Here is a 21,963-nt window from a genome sequence, read left to right as displayed (position 1 = left end):
ATCTTTGGCCAGCTCCACAAAAGGCAGGAAGGAGGAGCCCTTCTCTCACCCTCTGTGGGCTCTGCTGGCCTCCAACCCAGCATCAGGCGTGGCTTCCAGCGAGGTGGAACCAGGCTACCTGAGGGATTGTCAGCTTCCCACTCTAGGTTGCTTAGAGGAAAAAGGAAATGGTTCTGGAACAATGCAGACAGAGGCTTTAAATAACTATCAGAGAGGTGCTGCTTACTGGAAGTTTAAAGTTTTATCACTACTTTCCCAGCAAACGTTGGATCCACCTGAGCTAGCAGAGGGAAGCATGCAGACAAGCACCACCAAGGCAGAATGGAAAAGAGTTAGCAAAGATAATTTTCTCCCTCATTTTACTCATCCACGGCCATTCCCTGTGCACAGCAAGAAGCCAGATCTCAATCCCAGAACACTGAAAGGAGCCATCCCCGCCTGCCAAGGCCAGGTTAGCAGGATTACCAGCCTGAACTGCCAATCCCCAGGCACACAGGGTGCGCAGGGCGTACAGGCAAGCTCATTAGCAAACTCTAAAATTACGACACATCCCGGCATCGGGGCTTGCTGGGGCATGGCCAAGGCACAGGACAGGTGAATCCCTCTCAGCCCATCCCGGGTCACACGCAGCTCCCCGCGGGGGTTTCCCAGGAAGCTGCTCCCGGTGGCAAAGATCCTCCAAAAGGCGGACCCCTGCGGGGGATCGCGGTGCACTGGCCCATCAGGTTCGCCGACTTTTAAACTCCCAGTGTTTAGAAAGAGAGCGGCTTTTACTGCTGTTTACATGTCAAACAGCAGCATGATTCACATCGTGAATCCCGAGGCGCTGCCTAGAAACGAAAACCGGGACGCGTACGCCCTGGCCACGCCCGTCTGCTGGACGGTGTCTGTTGGGGATTTTATTTACAGAAGCAGAAAATAAACCATAAAAGCGCCTCAAAGCCCGAGTTCCGCGGCGGGCCCCGGCGGGCGTGCAGGCAGCGGCTCGCCGGGGCCGGGCAGGCCCGCGCAGGTGGGGCGGCTCCACCCCAGAGCAGAGCGCGGCGCAGCTGAGGCGGGGAGCGGCATCCCGGAATCCCGGGACCGGGAGAGCCCCGGGGGAGCAGCTCCCGCCGCTGCCCCGGCGCAGCGCCACGCCAAGGACTACAGTTCCCAATGGGCATTGGGGCAGCCGGAGCCCCATTAGGCCTACCACTCCCAGCATGCACTGGGGCACAACAGGGGTGCGTGGGCGTGGCGCCGCGCAGTGCAAGCTGGGAGCTGTAGTTATCCCCGGCGGCGGTGCCGTGTCGGAGCCGCCATGCCGGAGGGGACGGGAGCGCTCCGGGAGGTGCTGCCCAAGCAAGGTACCGGCGGCGAGCACCGCCCGGCCCTGCCCGCCCAGCCCGCAGCTCGCTCACGGCCCTTTTCTCCCTTTGCAGGGCAGCTGTCGATGGAGGACACGCCCGCCATGGTGCTGTGCAAGCCCAAGATCCTGCCCCTCAAGTCGGTGTCGCTGGAGAAGCTGGAGAAGCTGCAGAAGGCGGCGCTGGAGGCGGCTCAGCCGCCCGAGTCGGCCCCACCGCCGTCCGCGGGGACCGCGCCGCCCCGGCAGTAGCGCGGGAGGGTCGTGCCCGGCCGCACCCGCGATCGGAGGTACCGCTGTGTAACGGGATTAAAGTGTGGCCTGAACGCAGGCGGTGGTACCGGGCTGGGCGGGGAGGCCGCGCGTCGGGCGCTGTTGGTGTAGGAGTTGCGCTGGTCGCTACCCAGGCCATGTTCTAAACGCGTCTTTAGAGGTACCAGAACGCCTCGGAAAGGGGAGGCGAGTTCCACAATCGCCTGCTCCAAGCCGGGCTCACCAGACCCGCTCGAGCAGTGCAGCACTTGGATTCCAGAGCACAGCGTGTTCCCGGCCCTGGAAGGCTATTCCCAACATTTCAGAGATCTTGACATGAAACTGAAAAACAAAGGAGAGGCTCTACCGTGCTTCTGTAAGCGAGTCTTCCTTAGACCCGGTCTTGTTCTTAAGCAAGGGCTTGGAGAAGCTCTGCTACAAAGACACATTCCCAGTATCTGTGCCAGCCTGGACGCTCCTACGCAAGGCAGTTGTGTTTTCCAAAACAGATCTGCTAAACACTTACTTACCATGAGCTTAATTATCCTGTGCTCTCCTCCCAATTGCAATACCAAAGGGTGGCGTTAGATGTACTGCTTAATTTATTCTGCTTAAAATAAATAAAAAGGAGGCAGAAACAAGAGCTTCACAAAAAATATTTTTAATATGTTTTACCAGAACTTTTCACTTTTCCAGTTACATAGAAAAAAAGACAAGTTTGGTACATGGGGGCTGAAACCAACCAGTGTTCTCTCTCCCCTGAAACAGATGAATTTGTCTCGTGACCCAACTGTATTTTCTTGGGCTCTTTAAAACAAAGAAACTGCTATTTTTTTTTAAACTCCCAAAGCACAGTATTTCTTTAGCAGCAATGGAAATGGGATCACAGCAGCTTAACTTGACCCTTCTATAATAAAGCTTTGTATAAACCATTGATTTTATGGTGACAGCACTGTCCTGGAAAGAGCAAGCAGCAGTCAGACATCAATGCACACGTGGAATGATTAGGTCATAAACATGGCACATACAAAGATAGCTTATTTCAAGGCACCACCACAGCATAGTGGCCAGTTGTTCTACTATATGCCCAAAGAAAGAACACTTCTTCCTGAAATTTACAAAACTATTAAAAAAAAAAGAAAACAATTTGTACCCAAAACATGTGCTCTTAAAAAAATACGAACTGTGCTAAGCAACTCCTAAATTTGGTATGTCCTAGATGTGTATACATATATACATACACACACCAGAGGAGCATGCGTGTTGTATATATCGATAGCGAGCTATGTTCCCTTTCAGCTTGTAAGGCTTCAGGAGGCAGTTCTCACATTCAGTAGCTTTCTAGCTTCAGACGACCTCCATCTCCTTCACTCACAAAACGCTTCCTGCCCCTGTAAGAAAGTAGAAAGTATCTTTTCAGTAATTTAAGAGTAGCAGTGCTTGTTTTTTCTTGCTGAGAAGAATCTTCTCTCTGGTATTGGAAGTCAAATATAAAGTGCCAGTTCAGCTGGGTTAGCAGTGATCACATTGTCACCTCAGCTGCTTAAAAATGCTAGTTTGGAAACCTAGGAATGGTGGGTTTCTACTTAAAGTACACAAACCAAAAATGCGTCTCAGCACGTAACTGGTAACCAAAGTATAATCAAGCTTCTGATGCAGTGATGACTCTCAACCCTCCCACACACCCAAACCTACACAACATTTGATACCAACACACACAGTTTTAAGTGTAAAGTCCACAAATGGAGGTTGGTCTTGATAAAGATGCTAACATCCCAAGATCCAAATTTATCACAAGCTGTTGAGATGGTTTAAGAACTCTAGCAAAATATCCAAAATAGAAAAGACCGGTCAAATAAATAGTATTCCAAATGCATAAAACTGAGTAATAGTTTTATCATCCTATTTAAAAATTTACATATATTCCCCAGAGGAAATGAAACTTATTAACTGTTTTGTGACCAGTAAGGAGGTAACAGCATACTGATTAGGTACAGTTCACACAGCATTATTTATGCTATGAGTAACCAAGCCATAACAAACCAAAAAGCATTATATGAATCACAGGACAGATATGAGGAATGGGGTGTGCAGTGTTTATCCCATATTAGTGTCCTGTTCCTTTTTATATAAATATTAGGACTGGCTGTCTCATCTTAGAGCTCTATGCAGGCTGTTTGATATGTTTAAACCACTTTTAAAGGATTTTTTTTTTTTCCATTTCCCCAGTATAGCTGTCAGTTTTCCACTGTTACCTACATGGACCATTGTGACACCTGGATCTTCCAGATTGGTGCTGCACTGATTTCTACCAAGCAAATCGGGAGCACTGAGGGGTGCTGCTTGGGATTCACAGGAGGCTGCCTTTCCCCAAGTATTTATCCCAGCCTCAAGGTTTCACATCAGTGCAGATTCTTAATACACGTTTTACCAGTCCAACTGTTTGTCCATCCTCCAGTTTCTACTTCCAGTCAGTACCACTTTGGTCCCAAGATGCTGTTTTCTGTAACCACTGACAGGAATGAAGAGTAGTGCCTTTGCCTATCTACAATGAAACAAGTACCTTGAAGGGCAGAGGTCTCTCAGTGGTTTGGAGATGATGCCAGCCTGGAAGCATTCCTCTACAAAGCGCTCGAGCACAGAATAGGAGTGTGGCACATCCAGGTTAATGTCTGGGATTTCACAGTAAACCCGTTCATAGCCCTGCAGTGTAAGGATTCAAATAATCATCAGGTTATTCTATGATTTTATTACAGTATTTTCAAATATCCTTTTGCATTCCAGAGGATTTTTTTATATGGTTTCACAAACCTAAAGTATTGCAGCTATTTGACAGAAGAGAAATAATATCAGCCCATACCACGGCATTATACAAATATATATCTACATAAAAACACAACCTGAACTTTAAACTTCTTCAGATGTCAGAAATACAGACAGTATGAAATCTGTATGTTAGCCTGCCTGTCACTACATGGGTAGTAATATGGGAAGAAAAATCAATAAGTCTTCCATGTAAGTGAACAAAACGTGGCCACAAATGACCAACAGAAGTTTATGCAGCAGGGGAGAGTCTGGAGACAACCAGAGATGACTTCATCACTTCCCACCAGCAACACAGCTGGGTCAATTTTTATTTAAGTGTTGGTGTGGTCCCCAGTCAGCCCTGGGACAGAATTGCTGTCCTATTCTCATCCTGAGAAGTAAAGTCAGATGATTCCAGCTGTGCAAAATACTGGTTTCTATACTGCTCTACTTGACATTATAATTAGTAGGCCTTTATTGTACTACTTCAGTTACAAAGAACTACCAGATAAAAAGACAAAAGATGAAGCAACATTGCAGCATTTTAGATAATTAGTTTTAACAATTTACCTGCATAAAGGCAGCTGGAAATTTCAGAAGACCTTATGCAAAGTCCTCTAAATGCCATACTTACTCTTTTCATTTGGTCCACAGTAATGACAGATGACTTCCACAGAGTTTTCAATAAATCCAGTATCATTTTAAAGGTCTTTTCTCCAGTTGACTCCAAAACCAGTACAATGGCCTAAAACAAATCATACAAGTGTGTGACTAAAATTAAAACACTGGCTCAGGTACAAGGTGTGTAACCACATGAGGTACAGAAAGGAGTGAACGCTTTGTTATGAATTTTCTGGGGAAAACCCATTTGCTACATGCACTCACAATTTCAGTTTAATATTATTATTATTATTATTAATAATAATAATAATATTATTATTATTATTATTATTATTAAAAAAGAAAAACTGTTGAAGAGTTCTTTGGATAAGATAAAAGGTATGAAAAACCAGAAAGACTAGACAGAGTGAAAAGCATTGCCTTTCTGTCTCTGGTTTCAGCACTACATGGCTATATCCATATGGCTGCTGCAGTACAGATGGCAATTAATTAATTTCATGAAATTAATTTTGTATCCTGGGGTTTTAATTTTGTATCCATGGGAGTTTCTTATCTGTGATTTTAGAAGGACTCAGAAATTTAAAATCTACAATACTGCACAACACCCATCAACTGAAATAATTTTGTAGTTCTATTGTGAAGGAATTTTCTATAACAAGTCAATTTACTGAAAAGGAAATTTTGTAGATTGTAGGTGTTCAGCTTTATTGGTAAACAACCATTTCTCAATTTGGCAGATAAAAGACTACAAATGAGAACAGTCTCCCATATAGACTGGGTCTGAAATATGTAAGCTTTTATAAATGTGCTGGGTGAAACAATCCTACCCTGAAAAATGAAGCTCTATAACTTAACAAAAACAGGTAACACCCATTAGAATACCCAGATACCTGAAACTAGAAAGAAATAAACACAAAAACATGCATGGGAGGGTTTTTTTGTTGCTATTCCTCAGCAGAAAATAAACTGAGATCTTATTTTCAGGAACTTTAAAAAAATCTAAATTCAACTATTTAACCCACAAAAATTACTTCTGGATCTTCCCAGAGTCAGCAGCAGCTGACTTGTTGCACAGTGCACACACAAATGAGCACACAAACCATTAACTTTACATGAAACAATTTAGTTACTCAAGTAACAGAACAAGTAACCTAAGCTTCCGATGCCAGTTATATAATTTGCATGCCCACATCAAAATACCAACAATTATTAAAGGGACTCTGGTTTCTCCTTACTTCATATACAAGTTCATGGTGAAAATGGGGTACTTCCAGTTCTTGAAGGCAGCGTTCTGCTTCCAATACATCTCCAGAAAGCAAATACTCTTTCAGCAACATATCAATCTATTGAATTTTAAAACAAAAACCCAGTACTAATTAGATACAAAATTTAAAAGCTGTCAACTGTTTTGATGATACACTATCAACCCAGCACCAAGTTAGTTTCTCAAACTTGCTGCCAATGCTTTTATAAATGTATTTAAACTCAGGAATTAATTAAATGGAGATGTTATCAGTAACCCGAAACACAGTGCAAGCCAAATACCTATCTACAGTATTGATACAGAAGCACCAAAACCATTGTCTTATAAGACGTGCATCACCATAAAAGGTGCATATGTGTGTAATTAAGTTTATCCTCTCCCTTGAATACCTTCTCCTATCATCTGCTACACTACCAACCTAGAAATTATAACATGAGCTTTTCCTTTAGACCTGCTTACTTTATAGCATGGATCTCTAAACATTCCTGTTTTTTCCTCTCTCTTTTTTCAGTTATTACTGTGCTTTTGATCAACAATGCCAAAAAAATAATAGTTCATCTAGTTTAGCCAGTTTCATCTTGGCTTTTAATTACTTCACCACTTTATATTGTGATGTCTTAAAAAGCTGAATACTTACAAGTTTTGCTTAAAGCAAAAAGAAACATATACTTGCAATACAGAATGTTGTACTAGCATTCTCCCACCAGTGACAAATACTACAAAATCAATTAAATTATCTACATCGGTTCTACTACTTCATCTAAATAAATTACAAAAAAATATTTTAAAAAATTATAAAAATTTTAAAAAATATTAAAAAAAGGAAGTCCAAACAACAAAACAAAACCAACACTCATAAGACATAATTTTAGTTCGGGATACATGTCTCTCTTCCCTCTACCCCAAAGTAAGCTTAGACCAAGAGCCAACTGGAGACTGGGGAGTTGTGTCATTACCTCTTTGACCAGGTGTTTCACAGACTGCTGGCCCCCTCCTGCCCCCCAGACGCTGTCGATGCGCTTCCCTCCCTTGCTCATGCTCAGCAGCACCGTCGCTCGGTCCAGTGCAGCTCTAAAGGCAAAGTCAGTACTTAAAACCTGATTACAGAACTTCATTAAATGCATCTGCAACTTCCCCCATGGCCACTTCTCCTCAGACAAAGCTACCAGATCTTTGGGAAGAGATCAGGTTATCAACTCCACAGGGATCATCCGGATCAAAAAACCAGCAAATAAGCTCCCCATGTTATCTTTCTGTCACCCTTACACTCCTGCTCATACCAAGAACAGGTAACAATCCTGTGATGGCAGTAGATTAAATCACCAATGCAGAACCTGAAACATCCTCAAAATACCAGCTGAATACTTTCTTATGGAGAAACAGATTGTATGCAGACTCCTCCAAGAATGCAGCTTGGCAGGTGGATCTCAAACAAAAAAGGCCTGAGTTGTTGCCACACTCAAGAACAGTTTTTTACTGAAATACCGTTTTCCGTTTGGGTCTGAAGAATTATGAAACCTTTAGAATTTAAACCAAAGAAAACACTTCAGAAGGTAAATAAGTAGTTGGAAAAATAGCACAAGATAGGGATGCCTGCCAGTTTATTGAAAAAAATAATAAAAAGGGAAGTAAGATGAAAAAAATAAAGAAGTCTGGGATACAGTGTGTACCATCCATGTAAAGGAGGAACAGTTCTCCCAGTCCTCATGCTGGGGGCAAGCCAGTAACAATAACTCTATTCACCAAGATTTAATGAGCAGGAAAGACTGGCCAAGAGATAACAAAGGCAGCAAAGCATTCCAGATGTGCAGAATGCAAGCTACAATCCTTCACATCACAGGACACAGATAAGTGACAGACAATTTTCTCAATTTGAGCCCCCAAAGTAGGCAGCTAAGAACTGCTCTTCCTTCTGAAAGTGCACAACTATAATCATTGCAAATGCAACTTCTGGAAGAAACAGGAGTTCAGCACCTCCATATCAAGCTTGAAACATACACTTACGGGGGTAAGAAAAATAAAACATGACTCATTATTAAAACATCCCTCTTTGTCAGAGATTGCTCCTTCAGACTTCTCACACTGACATGGAAAACAATTGTACTTCTTGACAAATAGAGCATTACAGAGAAAGTCTCGGAAATCACTGCACAAGCTTCAAACCTTTGTAAGGCAAAACAGTTAATCCCTTGTGTATTTCACAACATATTTACAGCAGCTGTCCTGATGCTATATTTACCCATTAATCACATTAAAGCTTTTTCTGAGACAAACCCTTCTATAAGCACTTCTTTCAGCTCATTTTTCACTCTCAAACATAAGCTGGACAACAAACCTGACAAACTGAACTCAAATGTATTTACATTTTTCAGTATTTCTCCTCTGACTTGAGTCATTTTGGATGTTGTTGGTTTTGCTGCAGATTTTGTGGTTTTTGTTTTTTCTCCATTTCAAATTTAAAAAAAAAATAAAAAATAAAGGAAGTTAAAGAACTGCATGATTTATTCTGAAGCTGTAAATTCCTGATCCTCATCTTTGAGATTTGGAATAGAAACCTGTCTCTATACAGAAAGCAAGGAAATTACCGAGCTTGGACACAATCCACAGTGCCTTTGTAGCCATCTATGTAGGTACTGCTTAGGATCCCATCTCCAACAGCTCTAGCAATGAATTGGCCCACCAACTGCAACAAAACGGAAGCATTTTTAATTAAATGCTGAATTTCAAAGAAGTTCTAACTAGATAATTATAATGTGCTTGGTTTTCAGATTTTATTTAAATGAGCTGTTTCAAAGTGAAAACACAGCCTGGGTAATTGAGAGAGGATTACAGACAGTAAGAAAATCAATAGATATTTTTCAAAACACAGAGTCTATTTCAGTTTATTTGATCTCTTTCAGCCACAGAAAGCTTTTGACTACTGGCATGAAGATTTAGAAATATACCTGCGGTGCCCTGGGAGAATCCAACACCAATTCAGGTAGTTCTTTGAGCAGTCTATCAAAGGATTTTTCCACGTCAGTTTTGCTTACTACTGTCCCACAGAGGTCGGAGATAAGCTTAGATGTCATTTCCCTGTGACTAGCCTTCCCCTCCAATGCCAAGGAAACAGCCAGCACTGGCACACTGTATTTCATTTCACCAAGGTTTAAATTCTTCAGCATCTCCTAGATAAGATTTGAAAAACAAAACATTGATATTTCATCATTTTTATTATTTAAATGTATAAATAGACCTCAAATAAATATTTATGTGCTTATACAATTACATATATGCTTCTGCTCACGTAATTAACTGCTTGGGTATTCTTATAGTACATTTCTTGCCAACTTCTCTATAAACTTATTCATAGCTGGCAATTGCATTACCTGTATGCCACAGCTTTTACCCCTAAAACGAAGAAATAAAAAGGCACATACTGAAACATATAATAAACATAATAGCAAAACATTATAATAAAAATAACATACCGAAACTTCGTTAGTATCTCCATGTTCAAAATACTCCTGGATGATTGGTGTTAAAGTTTTTTCAAATGCTCTCTCATCAAGGGGTAAAACTACCGTTTCATAGACACAGTTCTCCTGTTTTAAAAGATAACAAAAGCAGATACCCTTACTATCTTTTCTTACACCTTATGCAGCACTAATAGCATCAAAATAGTGGATTTTTAATCCTTAATATGCTTTGTTCTTGGTAGTCAATATTCTGCCAAAAAACATTGGACTCTGTCTCTACTGTTAAAGTGTGGATAATACCAGGCTAATTGTCATACTTCTTCATATTTTGAATTTACTGTTAGCCAAATTCAACTGAAGGGCTGGATTTACTGTTAAACAATGGTGAACACACCAAACTCTGTTCCTAGGATTCAACTGGTACCACAGGAGCAGAGGTCAAGTGCCTCCATACTGAAGGGAGAGAGCAACAGAAGCTCCTGCCCCAGCCCAGCAGAGTTGGCTGTGCCACAGCATTTTCCCCTGCAAGTGGCACTCCCATCCCTGGCAGGAACACTGCCTTGTTCCCTCTGCCTTTGTGACTCTGTAACCAGACAGGTGGTGCCATGCACAGATCACAGAAAAGGCATTTTCAGAATATTTGTGAGCAAAGGCATTTTTTCCTGAGGGGGAAAAAAGAGGCAGCTGCCTCATGTATCACCTATGCTGCAGAATTCCAGCAGCACCAGCTCCCTGCTCTAATTCAGTTTCCTACTTTGCACCTACAGAAGCAACATTCAGAGCAATACTACAGAGCTGAACAAAGACATCTGATCAAAGACATTTTTCAGCCAATGTTTGATGGAAACAAACTTTTCATGATGAAGTAGTATAGTAGAAATCAAAAAAAACCTATCTTTCCATCACACCTAAATTAGACATAATGCTCATTCTTCATTAAACTTTGTTCTATGCACTTGTCAGCTCCATTTTTAATGGCTATTTCTGTTAATGTAAAGTGTCAAATTTTAGGGCAAATTGATCCTGGAAGAAGGTTTTGATATTCTCACATACCATTCTTTCAGCAGCTATGGCTACAGCAAACAGCCTCTACTCAAAGGACACCACCATTGTTCTGCTTATGTCATACAAAATGTACTTATGGTCAGTCTTGCAATTATATTGATCTCAGAGACTTTAGCAATCTGTGCTTGCAATCACCATTTCCCTTTCAATGATAGAAAGCCCCTGTGCACAGTAAGCTTTGCTTTCTTTCCCCTTCCCCCATATAGCTGTAAGATACAATCTTCCATAACACATTCTAAATGTATGTCAACAAAATATCCAAGCTATCAACTTCATGAAGTGTTTACACCAACCAGACAAGACACTGGGTGGGCTGGGAAGACAAAAATCTATAAAGGATACTTGTCCCCACTAAACTCCCAACTTGAGCAAGTCTGTGTTGCATTTTTAACACTGTCTGTGTGTAATATGGAACAGTAGTGCAACATCCACCTCCATGGGAACCAGCAGTGGAGAACACCTGGGAAAGGGATGCTGCTTACTCAGGCACAGAAAGAGAGCTTGGGGATAAGATTTGTGAGTATTACATTGTGACTTCTACACCAGCTGACTTTTTACTAGCCAATAATCTATTCTTGAACAAAAAAATGAGCACTTCAGTGTAACCAGGCTGACATTCATGTTCACTCACAAGGTCACTGAAATTGATAAAAGAAAATATAAACCAACACTGCAAAGAAACTATTTGCATACCTGGTCATCATCATAATTAGGATCCTTAATATCTACTTCTTCAACGTCATACACTTGGCCTGGTGTTCCCCAAACTCCTTTGCCACCTGCTCCACCTGGCAAAATATGGGACAGGAAGTAAGGACCGCCAGCTCAAAAACAACACCTCTGATTTCAACACTTTTTTTCACTTAAAAGTGATCTATCACTGCTTGTGCCCATCTCCTGACTAACAATACATGCTGAAGAGGATGTGTTTGTCTGACAAGTTCCCACTTCCTCAGCCACTTTTCATCACTTTCCAGTAAGACACCAGAAGTAGTATGAGCTGCACAAGAATTACTGGAAGTTGAAACGGTACTTTTGAATACAACAATGATTTAAATTTGCATTAGTAACAGTCCCATGAAGCACCAACAGTTCAGATTTGTGTATTAAGCCAGCTAAGAAAATGTACTTCCCTCAAAGACAGATGTTGATTGATCACAGACATATTAGATTTGCTGCCACCTACTAAATAACATAAAGGGCCAAATACCTGCACAGAGACTGTGGTTTATGAAAACTATTCCTAGCAGAAAAAAAATGTTCCTTGCTTTGATCAAATCTTTATCTTTCTCATTCTACTCTTTTCACTAAGCTACACCAACCTTTCTTTGGTAGACCTCTTCCCTTTCCAGACCGGGATCGCCTGTCCAGGAGTTTCCCCTTTGGGCTTGTTGGTACAACTCCAATCTTCAGTGTCTCTCCATTCTCACTAACAGAGTCTCCTCTCCCAGAATCTCTAGAAGAGTTTTTCCTCAACCGTCTCTTTGCTTTAGCATTTATTTTGGCTTCAGTAATTGAAGTTGCAGGAATCCAATTTCCATTGATTTCAGTTTTTCGTTCCTCAGACCCACCATTTTCTTCATCACCAGAAAATGGAGCATCATTTAGATTCTCAAGTTCTTAGAAAGAAGACAGAAAAAAAACCACTTTTAGTTTTAAACAGTTTCATGTTAGAATACTAAAACACATTGCATTTAGAAAGGATTATAACATCATATAGAACTCTTGCTTTCAACAGTGTTAAGGCAAAAATGTTGTTTTTAAGATATGTCTACATATTGCAGTAATAAGGAGTTCCTTATTGCCCTGCACAAAATATCCACAGTCTAAACAGATCAGATGTCAAGAGTTGGAAAGCAAATTAATAAAACCATACATAAATACATAAACCACAGAAAACCCCACCCATGTTAAACAAAAACTCTCCGAACTCCTAAGTGCAATAGATCTAAGTGCCTCGTTCTCACTCCACCCACTCTTCTCTTGATTTAGAAACAAATGAAACTGCCAATACAGTAAATTCTGTAGGAACTCACCAATGTTACAAGACTCATCACCAAAGTGAAATTAACTCCCTAAATCATCGACCAACATTCCCCTTATTCAATTCAAGGAATTTCAAACACAGCTCACTAGCATGCAACAATTTAGGCATAGAAAAATATAAAAACATCACTACTTTTATTTTATGTTTTTAAAGTTACAGGGAGAAAATTGCTGTTCAATACAAAGCTTGGAGAGCTTGGTAATGAAAACTCCTAGAATACAAAATCCTTTGAATCAGTGGGATCTCTCTTCTCTATGGCTTGTCCCTCATTGTAGCTTCTGTCATGACTGCTTCTAAGCACAACACAAACAAATAAAATAGGTTTGTTTTGTACCCAACAAAAAACTCTCTCACAACTTAAGGATCTGTAAAGAGCACCGAGAAGTATAATAACTTCACTCTCTGAGGAAGCTAATGCACACTTAATGTTTAGGTCTAAAGTCTTATTTCACAGAGTTTAGTTGTCCCCCATTTGCACTGTGTGGTTCAGCAGAATGTCTTATTTAGAGCATTATAAATAAAAGCTTTCACAAGCTATTCTTCCTCTTCTTAACTAATCAAGTATAAAAAAAAAAAAAAGAAAAAGCACCTGAGAACCTATTTACATTCCAGTGAGTACCCTGGGAATCCTTGCAAATTAAAAGACACACACAGACAGAGAACACCCTCAGCTCTCTATTACACAGCTCTGTTTCTTCAGAACTGAGTAGAGTCCTAAAGACACAACCCATAGCCCCACCAGCAGTAGGGCAATAAGAGGGCACTCAGAAGAAGCTGCTTTTTCAAAACTGCTTTACAGAAAAGCTCACTGCTATAAACCCAGAATATGAAGAGTATTCAAAATTTACATTTGAACTTAGCTAAAGTATTAATTCATCCTTCCAATACCTTCTCCTCAGCAACACGCATTTGGCAATATTTCTCAGAATTATATTTTTTTTCACTTCAAAACAAGTTCATGAAAAATTGTTCTTAAAGCAAAGTGGACTAATAAAATATTGCCAGTCTCCAAGTATTTACCCATATCAAAGCACATCATTAAACTGAGCAAATTTTGATGGAACTGCCTACTTTGTGATCAAAGAAATAACACTTAGATACTGGTGTTCACAGATGTGAATGCTACAGCTGAGCAATAATGCAGCCATTCCAGGCTAAGCTTCATCTTTCCACTCATTACTCCCACAAAAGCATTCCTTTTACGCTTGCAGCAAGCTAAAAAAGAAAAGCATGCATCACATCCAGGAAAAGATTTCTCACAAGCAGCTTTCTCTGTTTGTCTAACATTTTAATAAAACAATGAGAGATTTACATAAAGCTAACAGAGGGGAAAAAAAGAACAAACCCAAACAGGTTTCCTTCCTCTCATTCCCCAGGAGACCCCATCAGCAACAACCAGCTCCTCTCAGTCAAATGCACTCAAATTCTTCTTCATGCTCAGTCTCCCATGAATTTCTCCACTTTAGACCTGAGACCTGGCTGTCCAGAAACTCCATTCTTCAATGACCAGTTACTTCTCAGTTTCCAAAGAAAATGTCCAACAATTAACACAAGTCAGTCCTGACTCTGACAGCTAAGGATTAAAGGCGAGGCTACAGTCCAATCTCCTTACACAATCCATATCTCAGGTTCAAGACTAATGGAAATCCTCCACAGGAAACATCTAACCTGTAAGAATTAATATTTCTCACTGCACTACTACACTGTTTTTTATAGAACACTGTCACTTCCAGCTGCAATCTTTCTCTGTAATATGGTAACCAAGTGTCCCTCCACTATTAATTACCTAGTTAGGATTGAAAAAACAGACTGAACACATATACTATTTTCCAAAAACTTATAAAATAATAAGAACCTATAAAATGGTGCAGATCTTCCTTCCAGCTTCTTATTTTCACATCATGTAACATATACATATATAGGCAGTAACAGTCTTCAATCAACTTTAATACTTTGCTTACTATATATTAAGAAGTTATCCAAATTTATCTCATTACCCTGCCATTAAGCATAGCAGGTTCACATAAAATCTGTGCTTTTATGGGCTACCTTCATTAACAAAGCCTTCTATCAATTGAAGCTGTCCAAACTCTGTCAACCTAGCTCTCCTTCAGCTTTCTACCTATTATCCAAATATAAGTCTAAAATGTTGAGAACCAAAGTGTCTTCTGCATTAACCTGATTCTGCTTAAACATAAGAAATCATATGGAGTATACTGCCACCTCAACTGCATTACCCACCATCTTAAAACATGTACATGTTATTCTGAAAAATATTTTATATCTCTGTGATATGAAAGAGTTGGTGCAGACCATCATAACTTTTGGAAGATAAAGAAAACAACATGAATCTACGTTACTCTGACTAAGCATCATAAAATAAATGTGTGATATGGACAAAACATTTCCATTTCATGGCAGTCTCTAACATACACTTCCTAAATTTTTCTCATGCCAGCCCACTCCCAGTCAAGCCCTTCAACATTCATTTCCCCTAATTTTAAGGTAAATTATTGCATAAAAACAGAATTTGTACCTCTTAAACACACCTACACACTTCACTTCTAAGTTTACTCTTTTCTTCACACCAGCACTACTTGAACCCAGATGACAAGAAGACAAGTGCAACTACTATGCAGTAACTTACAGAAATGCTAACTTCATTATTTTAATACATTTTAAATAAATAAACATAATAGAGCTGGATTCTATTATATGTAATTGAAAGAACTATTCTTTAAGATTTTGATTTTTTTAAAATCAGTATTGTTAAAAAATTATCAGGTGATGCATTTTTTCTACAGAGAACACTTCTGGTCAGATAAACAATTTTAAGTAAAAAAATCCAAAACAACAAAACAACTGAATATATTACTTACCTGTTGGGGTAATATAAATGTGTTCCTTTTCTATTTCCATAGCTGCTTAACAGAGCTGACTGTGAAATGTAAAGTCTTAATGTTTTCCCTCCAAGGCCTAAACAGAAACAGAAAAGCTTAGAGAACAAAAAACACTAGACTAAAGTAAAATGCAAAGATTTCACTCAAAAAATATAAAAATGGGGGGGCTTAAGCTATAATTGATTATTAGTAACAGCTGAAAATTTCCTGGGAAGGTAAATGGTGTAGCAAGAGACAAGCACCACCTTCTAGCACATCTAAGCCTGGATACCTTAGAAGCTGTCAGTTCTGTTGCTTATAAAGGGGACAAAAGCCGTTATTTTAAGGCTAAAAGCCCCATGTACGCAGCTTTTTTTAGCTGATAAAAGCCACCTCTATCAACCTAGACTGTCCTGTTCTGCCACCTGGTTATCTGTATGAGTGTACAATATCAATGTTATAATTGCATCCACGAGAGAAACATTCTTCATGTGAATGATGCTGATAAAATGGTACAAATTTATCGAGTTCAGCCCAGCCCTTAGAAAACAAGCTAATTTTTGATCCTCCCCTCAAGGACATATGCTTTTATTGTATGTGTACCTATAGCTATCAAGCTTTCACATCTGTGCTTCTGCACTCTTCAAACACTCCTTGCAACCACCATTCAATCTGCAAGGGATAAAGTTCTCCTCATTTAAACACATCTCTTTTTCTGCTCCTCTTTCTCCCCCTTCCTAGTAACTGCTATTCTCCAAACCATGTCACTGTGAACAGGATGGCATCATCCATCTTCCCTGTATGTACACAAAAAATAAAGCAGAATTCCCTTGTACACTTTTTCACCTGCAAGATTTTTCACAAATCCCTTCATAGGCCTGGGAATATCGGATTTGTGTCTGTTCCATAAGAATTCATCAGCCCTTTTTTCCCCCATCTCATCCTTTGTTGCCCTGAAAACTGTTCACCATTTCTTGAGTGCCAAGATTGTGACACCAAACAACTGCATTCCCTTCCCCTTCTCTTCCCTGCTTTTCCCCTTTCATGCCCACTTGCCTGCCACAGACCCATTAACGGTAAATGATTCATCGCAGACCGTTGGCTATAAAGAAACTGGTTTGGGGCACAGCATTCAGCTGTCATGGTCTTGTATTTCCTAATGCCAAACCACACAGTTCCCAGCCTTCTGCAGTAAGAGTCTTCTCTGCCTTACACATTTTTTTTAAATAAACATTTTTCATGAGTTACCTCAAGCAATCATTCAGGAGTTGTCAAGTGTTCCCAGTCACTGTTGGTTGAGATATTTTTCCGTGTGGGTCTCAGTCTAATCTGCACAAACTACCTTGTAAGAATAGTTTTATCCTTCCTAGTGGAATGTTCCATCAGTTGTCCACCTCTTGGGAAAAGACAAAAAAAGGACAAAACCAGTGTAAAATAATTATCACAGTTTTCATCATTTGTAATCAAGTTCTAAATTTTGAGTGGAGAAATGCTCTTCCTGTACAGGACCCTAGTTGAAATCCTCTGCCTGGGGCAACACAATAAATAACCCAACTTTCAGGTGATGTCATTCTGAGATTCAGTACCCTACTTTGTTTTTATCCAAGCCTTCCAAGTCCCGCTGTCATACTGATCAGGAGACAGGTGATACGCTCTCATTTTAGCAACGCACCTTCTTACTACCTCAAACCAGCAGATTGCTGGAGCTTCAGGATGCTGGAATTTATCACTGTTTCCAAAACCCATCATTTTCTGATTTGCAGACTAACATCAGACAGCACTACCGATAAAACCATGGAACACAATTCACAAAACTGCCTTAAAAACATCAGAATCCATGTTGGAAGAGATAATGCAGGAACAAAATGGACAGAAGCCACTTTAGGCAGAACATAAACGCCATGGAAATTTTTAAGATGAATCAGTGCTATGAACAGTACTTTATAATGTAGTTCCTAAGACAAAGGTATTTTTCTAAGTCACTGAAATCCAACAATAATACATGCTCGGTGCCCACTACCATTTCTTGCACTTCATCTAAGCAGGCAATTCTACCTCAGCAGGCACATTAACCTTTAGAAACAGCACACGCAGCAGGACAAAGCGTCCAAAAGTTATCAAGACCTCCCGTAGGTACAAAGCATCCCTAAGTAACTTCCACACAGCATACACTTTTTTCCCCTTTTCCCTAACTTTAGGCGAACACCCCCCATCACCGAAGCTTTGGAGACCTGCCAACACCAGCTGCTGTTCTGCAGCCCCACACACAAAAGCCACGTTAAGATTCGGTACTCCTACCAAACCCGTGCCGCTGGCCGGGACCAACGGCGGCGCAGCGCCGGCGCTGAGGAGCGGGCGGGACTGACGGCTCAGGCCGCGGGACCGAGGGCTACAGGCCGCTGGGAGCGGGGCCGAGGGCTCAGGCCGCCGGGGCCGGGCTGGCGCACAGGCACGGGCCTGCCAGTGGCTGCCGCGGCCCGGGAGCGCCGGCAGCCCCCGGGATGCGCCCGCAGCACCGCCGCTCCCTCAGGGCCGCCGGGCCCCGGCCGAGACCCCCCTCAGCCGCCGCCGCGCGCGCTCCCGCTGCCGGCCGTACGCGCGCCCCCGCCACCCGGCCCCGCCCCCACGCGCTCGCCCGCCGCCTGCCTGGCTGTTTTCTGCCCCAGCGACACGGCCACCCGCGGCGCGGCCATTGGCTGGCTGCCGCCCGCCCCGCAGCCAATCGGCGGGCGGGGGCGGACGGGGACGGACGGGGCTCGGCGCGCGTTCGGCTGGGAGGGAAGGCCGGGGAGGGCGAGACCATCGCGGGTGGATCGGAGGGGCGGGGAGCGGGAAGGAGCCATTGGTGCGGGGAGGGGAGCGGCGCGCAGAGGCGCACCTGACCAGCGCCCTCCATTTCCCTGTGAGACACAGCCCGGAGCGCCCACACCGGGATAGCATCGCCTGAACCCTTCCGTGGAGGGGGGAAGTGTGCAGCGGCACCCGCCGGGATGTGGGAGAACGACTCCTCACATCCCACCCGGGGTGCTGGGTGTTAGCCGCGGGGCAGCCGCGGAAACGCGGTGGCTGTGCCTGGCTCCTCCTCCACGTGCTGTCCTACTTCTTTTTAATTAAAAGTCTGGTTTTTTCCCCCCTTTTCTGAAGCAAAGCCGTCAGAAAAAAATATTGCCTCTCTTCTGTGTGTTTCTCTATGCTAGCAAGGGGAGTTCAGGCCTTTGGCTGCCCCCCCACAGCAGCCTTTCCCTCAGCGTGGGGACAGGGCTTGGGCAGGGCTGGGAAGCGCCGCAGCTGGCCCGCAGTTGGCAGGCGGGATTCCTGCTGCTCAGCCCATCGACGGGAAGAGGTGCTGCAGACACTTTCTCCTCTGCTGAAACTCTTAACACGCTGCCGGTTTAGGATTGACAGCCGAACCGTGCGTGTGCGTCCACAGCCTTCCAAACTTTCCACCTTGTTTTAGTTTACGTTTACCCTGTTACCCTGTACGAGCTGCCTGAGGGCACACACCTAATTAGAGATGACAGTGTCTTCTCATTGTTATGTGCCTTGCCTCCATTCAGGTCTCTTCTCAAAACTCAGCTCACCCTTTGTTTTCTCTCCCTGATTTGCCACTCCAGAGTGCCCGAGCAATGAGGGAAGCAAATACAGATCCCTTCTGCTTTGGTACTCGTGCACTGCAGGATTTTCCAGCTACCAGCAAGAGAAACCTCCTCAGTTAACCAGATTACGACTTGACTCTTGTAGTATTATTGCATGTTTTTCCCGTATTATTCTACTCCAGATTGGTATACTTCTGACTGAAATAAGAGCCAAAGTTCCCTTGTGTAAGAGCCTCTGAATTAATTTACTGGCCTGGCTCTGCATGAATCATCCAAAATAGATTAAAGATCTAAAACAACAATTTTCTGTTAAAAGAATGTGCAGTACGATTGCCATGTTTTCATGATACTTTCCCCATCAGCCAAGTGACAGAAAGAAAACCTTTCTTGCTTATGAAGACACTAAATTTCAGACTTTTTAAAGTCAGAACAGTCCAATGTGTTCACACAAGATTATTTTTCACATGTGACCTAGAGGCAGCTTTAAAAGATGTCGTTTCCCTATCAATCAAAAAATAGTTCCTAGATTTCTCTTTGCACCTCTGCTGACTTGTGCGTACCAAGCAAACCACCACAGTGTCATCACTGAGATTTGGAAAACAAATTCTATATGTTAACATTGTGGAATTCAGCTTCCCCTGCAAGGCAGAGAGGGGCTTTAAAGAGATTTTTCAGTAAAGAAAGAGGTGACGGAGAGACTGAAACAGTAGCCAGAACCTGTACAAGAGAAGATGGCACAAAATACCGCATCATACCAATTACACCTTTTAAAGCACCACGGAAAATTGCTAGAGGATTTTCTGCTAAAGTTTAGGACTGGATCACTTCCAAGAGGCCTAAAAGCTGGCTCAGTAGTCAAAAGAAGATAAAAAACCTCCAAGCTATCCAGCACACCTCCAGACAAGAAAATTGTGTGGTTTTGCTTTCTTCTGCTGATTGTCTCTATTAGCAGCTGGCTTATCAATCACTGAAAATCTCATCTGCACAGTTTCTGATTTCTAAAGCATTGTGACCTGAAAAAGTGCTGATGTGCGTGAAAAATAGTTTGCATTCTTCCATTGTATCAACCAGCCTACTAAAAGACATCACCTTTTTCCCTTTCTAATCTCAAACCTGCAATAATTAGAAACCAGCTGATCACATGCTAACCTCTGAGCTGTAGAGACCAACTCGCTCCTTCCTGCCCTCCCTCCCCCAGGCATATTAATAGCAAACATACCACTAAAATCCCCATAAAAACAAAACAGCAAAATTCCTCCTCCCATAGAAAAAAACAACAAAACAAAACAAAACAACAAACAAAAAAAACCAAAAAAACACCCAAACTCTTCGGAGTTTCTGGTGGATTTGCAGCCCGAGGCAGCCAGTGAGGGGTGTTCAGCTGGACGCCGCTGCCCGACGCCTGCATCCCGGGTTACCTGTGCCGCGCCTCAGCCGCCCGGCCCCTCCTGCGCTTCCACCCCTACAGTCTCCGGTCACCTGGAGAAAAATGCTTGCACGGAGGCGAGCAGGTCACTTTCTAGCAGTCTTCCTTCCTTAGAGCCTGCTGGGTTGTTTTCAAACTCTCCCCTCCCTTTCTCACATGCAGGCCAAGCCCTCCCGTAACACCCAGGGGAGGAATCCATTGGCTGGAGTTCCCCAAAACGCGTGGAGCAGCCCTTCCCCCCGGCCGATGTGTGGTGCACAATGGGCACCGCGTGTCTCCGCGCTGCCCGGGCCAGCCTGCTGCCGGCCTCTGCTTCTCACCGAGCTCCGGCTGAGCTGTGGCTGGGGTGACTCACCAGGGCTTCCGACCTCCCGCACCAGACACAGCAGTGAAAAGCAGAGAGAACTTGCTTTGGGTTAGAAACACCACCGAGCATTTCCCTTGCGCTCCCCAATGCGGATTTTTCAAAGTTTTACTTTCTGTTTTAAATATTTTCGATAGGCAGCATCTGTGCTCCAGACACCTCAGTAGCGCTGTTTGATTACAGTCGAGTCTGTTACTGTGTCACTTGGAATAAGAATTTCCACACATAATGCAGGCAGCAAAAATGTATCATATCTGTTAAATCAATCTGCTCTGTTCAGTTGCCTGTCTCTTGGCCTTCAGCTTTTTTTTCCCTTCAGACTACTTTTATTTTTGCATCTTCGGCTAAGGTGCCTTCATGAAATGAACTGAAAACACAGCGAACCCATTCTTCTTCATCAGGCAGAGTCAGCTCCAGGTCGAAAGGGTACTAAAACACGCCTTCACTTTTTTTAATGCTCAGTAATTAGAACTGCTTTTGAACATCCTCGTGCAGCTCCATCCGAGGGCTGGGAACGGGGCTGTGCTGCAGACCTGGGTGTGCAGCGCCTGTCGGGGCTTGGAGGTGGAGAAGGATCGCTTTGCGTTTGCCTGAGCACGGAGACAAGTGTCACCCACTGCCATGGCTTTGCATAAACGCTTTCCCCAACCACTGCATTCCCGTGCCTCTCGTGGTTTTCCAGGACTTTCCCCTCACGCTGCACAGGAAGCCTCCCCTGCTCTGGGTTCTGAGTGCACCCCTTGGCAGCGGCAGCACCGGGTTTGCTCTGTCAAACTGTTCCAGGCATGTCTCCTCCGTGCTGCCGTTGTCATCTGTTCATTCTTGCCTTAACAAAGGGCAA

The 21,963-nt window shown here is 42.8% G+C and overlaps 2 protein-coding genes across 8 annotated transcripts; one reads left to right on the top strand and one right to left on the bottom strand.

Moving 5' to 3' along the window:
* Positions 1–1,259: 1,259 nt before the first annotated feature.
* BBIP1 (BBSome interacting protein 1) lies at positions 1,260–9,280 on the top strand. 4 transcript variants are annotated; one of them, XM_014250397.2, is made up of 3 exons: positions 1,260–1,346; positions 1,422–1,635; positions 9,188–9,280. In XM_014250397.2, the coding sequence occupies exons 1-2, from the start codon at positions 1,301–1,303 to the stop codon at positions 1,595–1,597; spliced, it is 222 nt and encodes a 73-aa protein (XP_014105872.1). In that variant the 5' UTR covers positions 1,260–1,300; the 3' UTR covers positions 1,598–1,635; positions 9,188–9,280. The 4 variants fall into 4 exon arrangements, with proteins under 4 accessions (XP_014105872.1, XP_005520940.1, XP_014105873.1 ...); XM_005520883.3 differs by lacking the exon at positions 9,188–9,280 and adding an exon at positions 3,832–4,151; XM_014250398.2 differs by lacking the exon at positions 9,188–9,280 and adding an exon at positions 3,827–4,151.
* On the bottom strand, positions 2,243–20,891 carry PDCD4 (programmed cell death 4). 4 transcript variants are annotated; one of them, XM_014250394.2, is made up of 13 exons: positions 20,751–20,891; positions 16,985–17,132; positions 15,737–15,833; positions 12,133–12,429; positions 11,504–11,598; positions 9,758–9,871; positions 9,233–9,454; positions 8,873–8,970; positions 7,244–7,358; positions 6,259–6,366; positions 5,037–5,147; positions 4,161–4,300; positions 2,243–2,988 (listed from the first exon to the last, which is right to left on the bottom strand). In XM_014250394.2, exons 3-13 carry the CDS (start codon positions 15,774–15,776, stop codon positions 2,928–2,930), a joined length of 1,401 nt encoding a protein of 466 aa, XP_014105869.1. In that variant the 5' UTR covers positions 15,777–15,833; positions 16,985–17,132; positions 20,751–20,891; the 3' UTR covers positions 2,243–2,927. The 4 variants fall into 4 exon arrangements, with proteins under 4 accessions (XP_014105869.1, XP_005520789.1, XP_087915761.1 ...); XM_005520732.3 differs by having other exon boundaries at positions 20,812–20,831; XM_088059635.1 differs by lacking the exon at positions 20,751–20,891 and adding an exon at positions 18,383–18,400.
* Positions 20,892–21,963: the final 1,072 nt, after the last annotated feature.

Source organism: Pseudopodoces humilis, chromosome 9, assembly GCF_049639895.1.
Source record: "Pseudopodoces humilis isolate 2021_Gansu_Grassland_sample_001 chromosome 9, ASM4963989v1, whole genome shotgun sequence".
Classification (NCBI taxonomy): Eukaryota; Metazoa; Chordata; class Aves; order Passeriformes; family Paridae; genus Pseudopodoces; species Pseudopodoces humilis.
The sequence above is the reverse complement of the archived record's forward strand: the minus strand, read 5'-3'. Positions and strand labels throughout refer to the sequence as shown.

Coding starts and splice junctions, on each gene's coding strand:
- BBIP1 (XM_014250397.2), top strand. CDS start 1,301: ATGCCGGAGGGGACGGGAGCGCTCCGGGAGGTGCTGCCCAAGCAAG. Junction 1,347..1,421: donor GGAGGTGCTGCCCAAGCAAG/GTACCGGCGGCG, acceptor CTCCCTTTGCAG/GGCAGCTGTCGATGGAGGAC.
- PDCD4 (XM_014250394.2), bottom strand. CDS start 15,776: ATGGAAATAGAAAAGGAACACATTTATATTACCCCAACAG. Junction 8,971..9,232: donor ATTCTCCCAGGGCACCGCAG/GTATATTTCTAA, acceptor GTTTTGTTGCAG/TTGGTGGGCCAATTCATTGC. Junction 5,148..6,258: donor ACCATGAACTTGTATATGAA/GTAAGGAGAAAC, acceptor GATTTGTTTTAG/GCCATTGTACTGGTTTTGGA.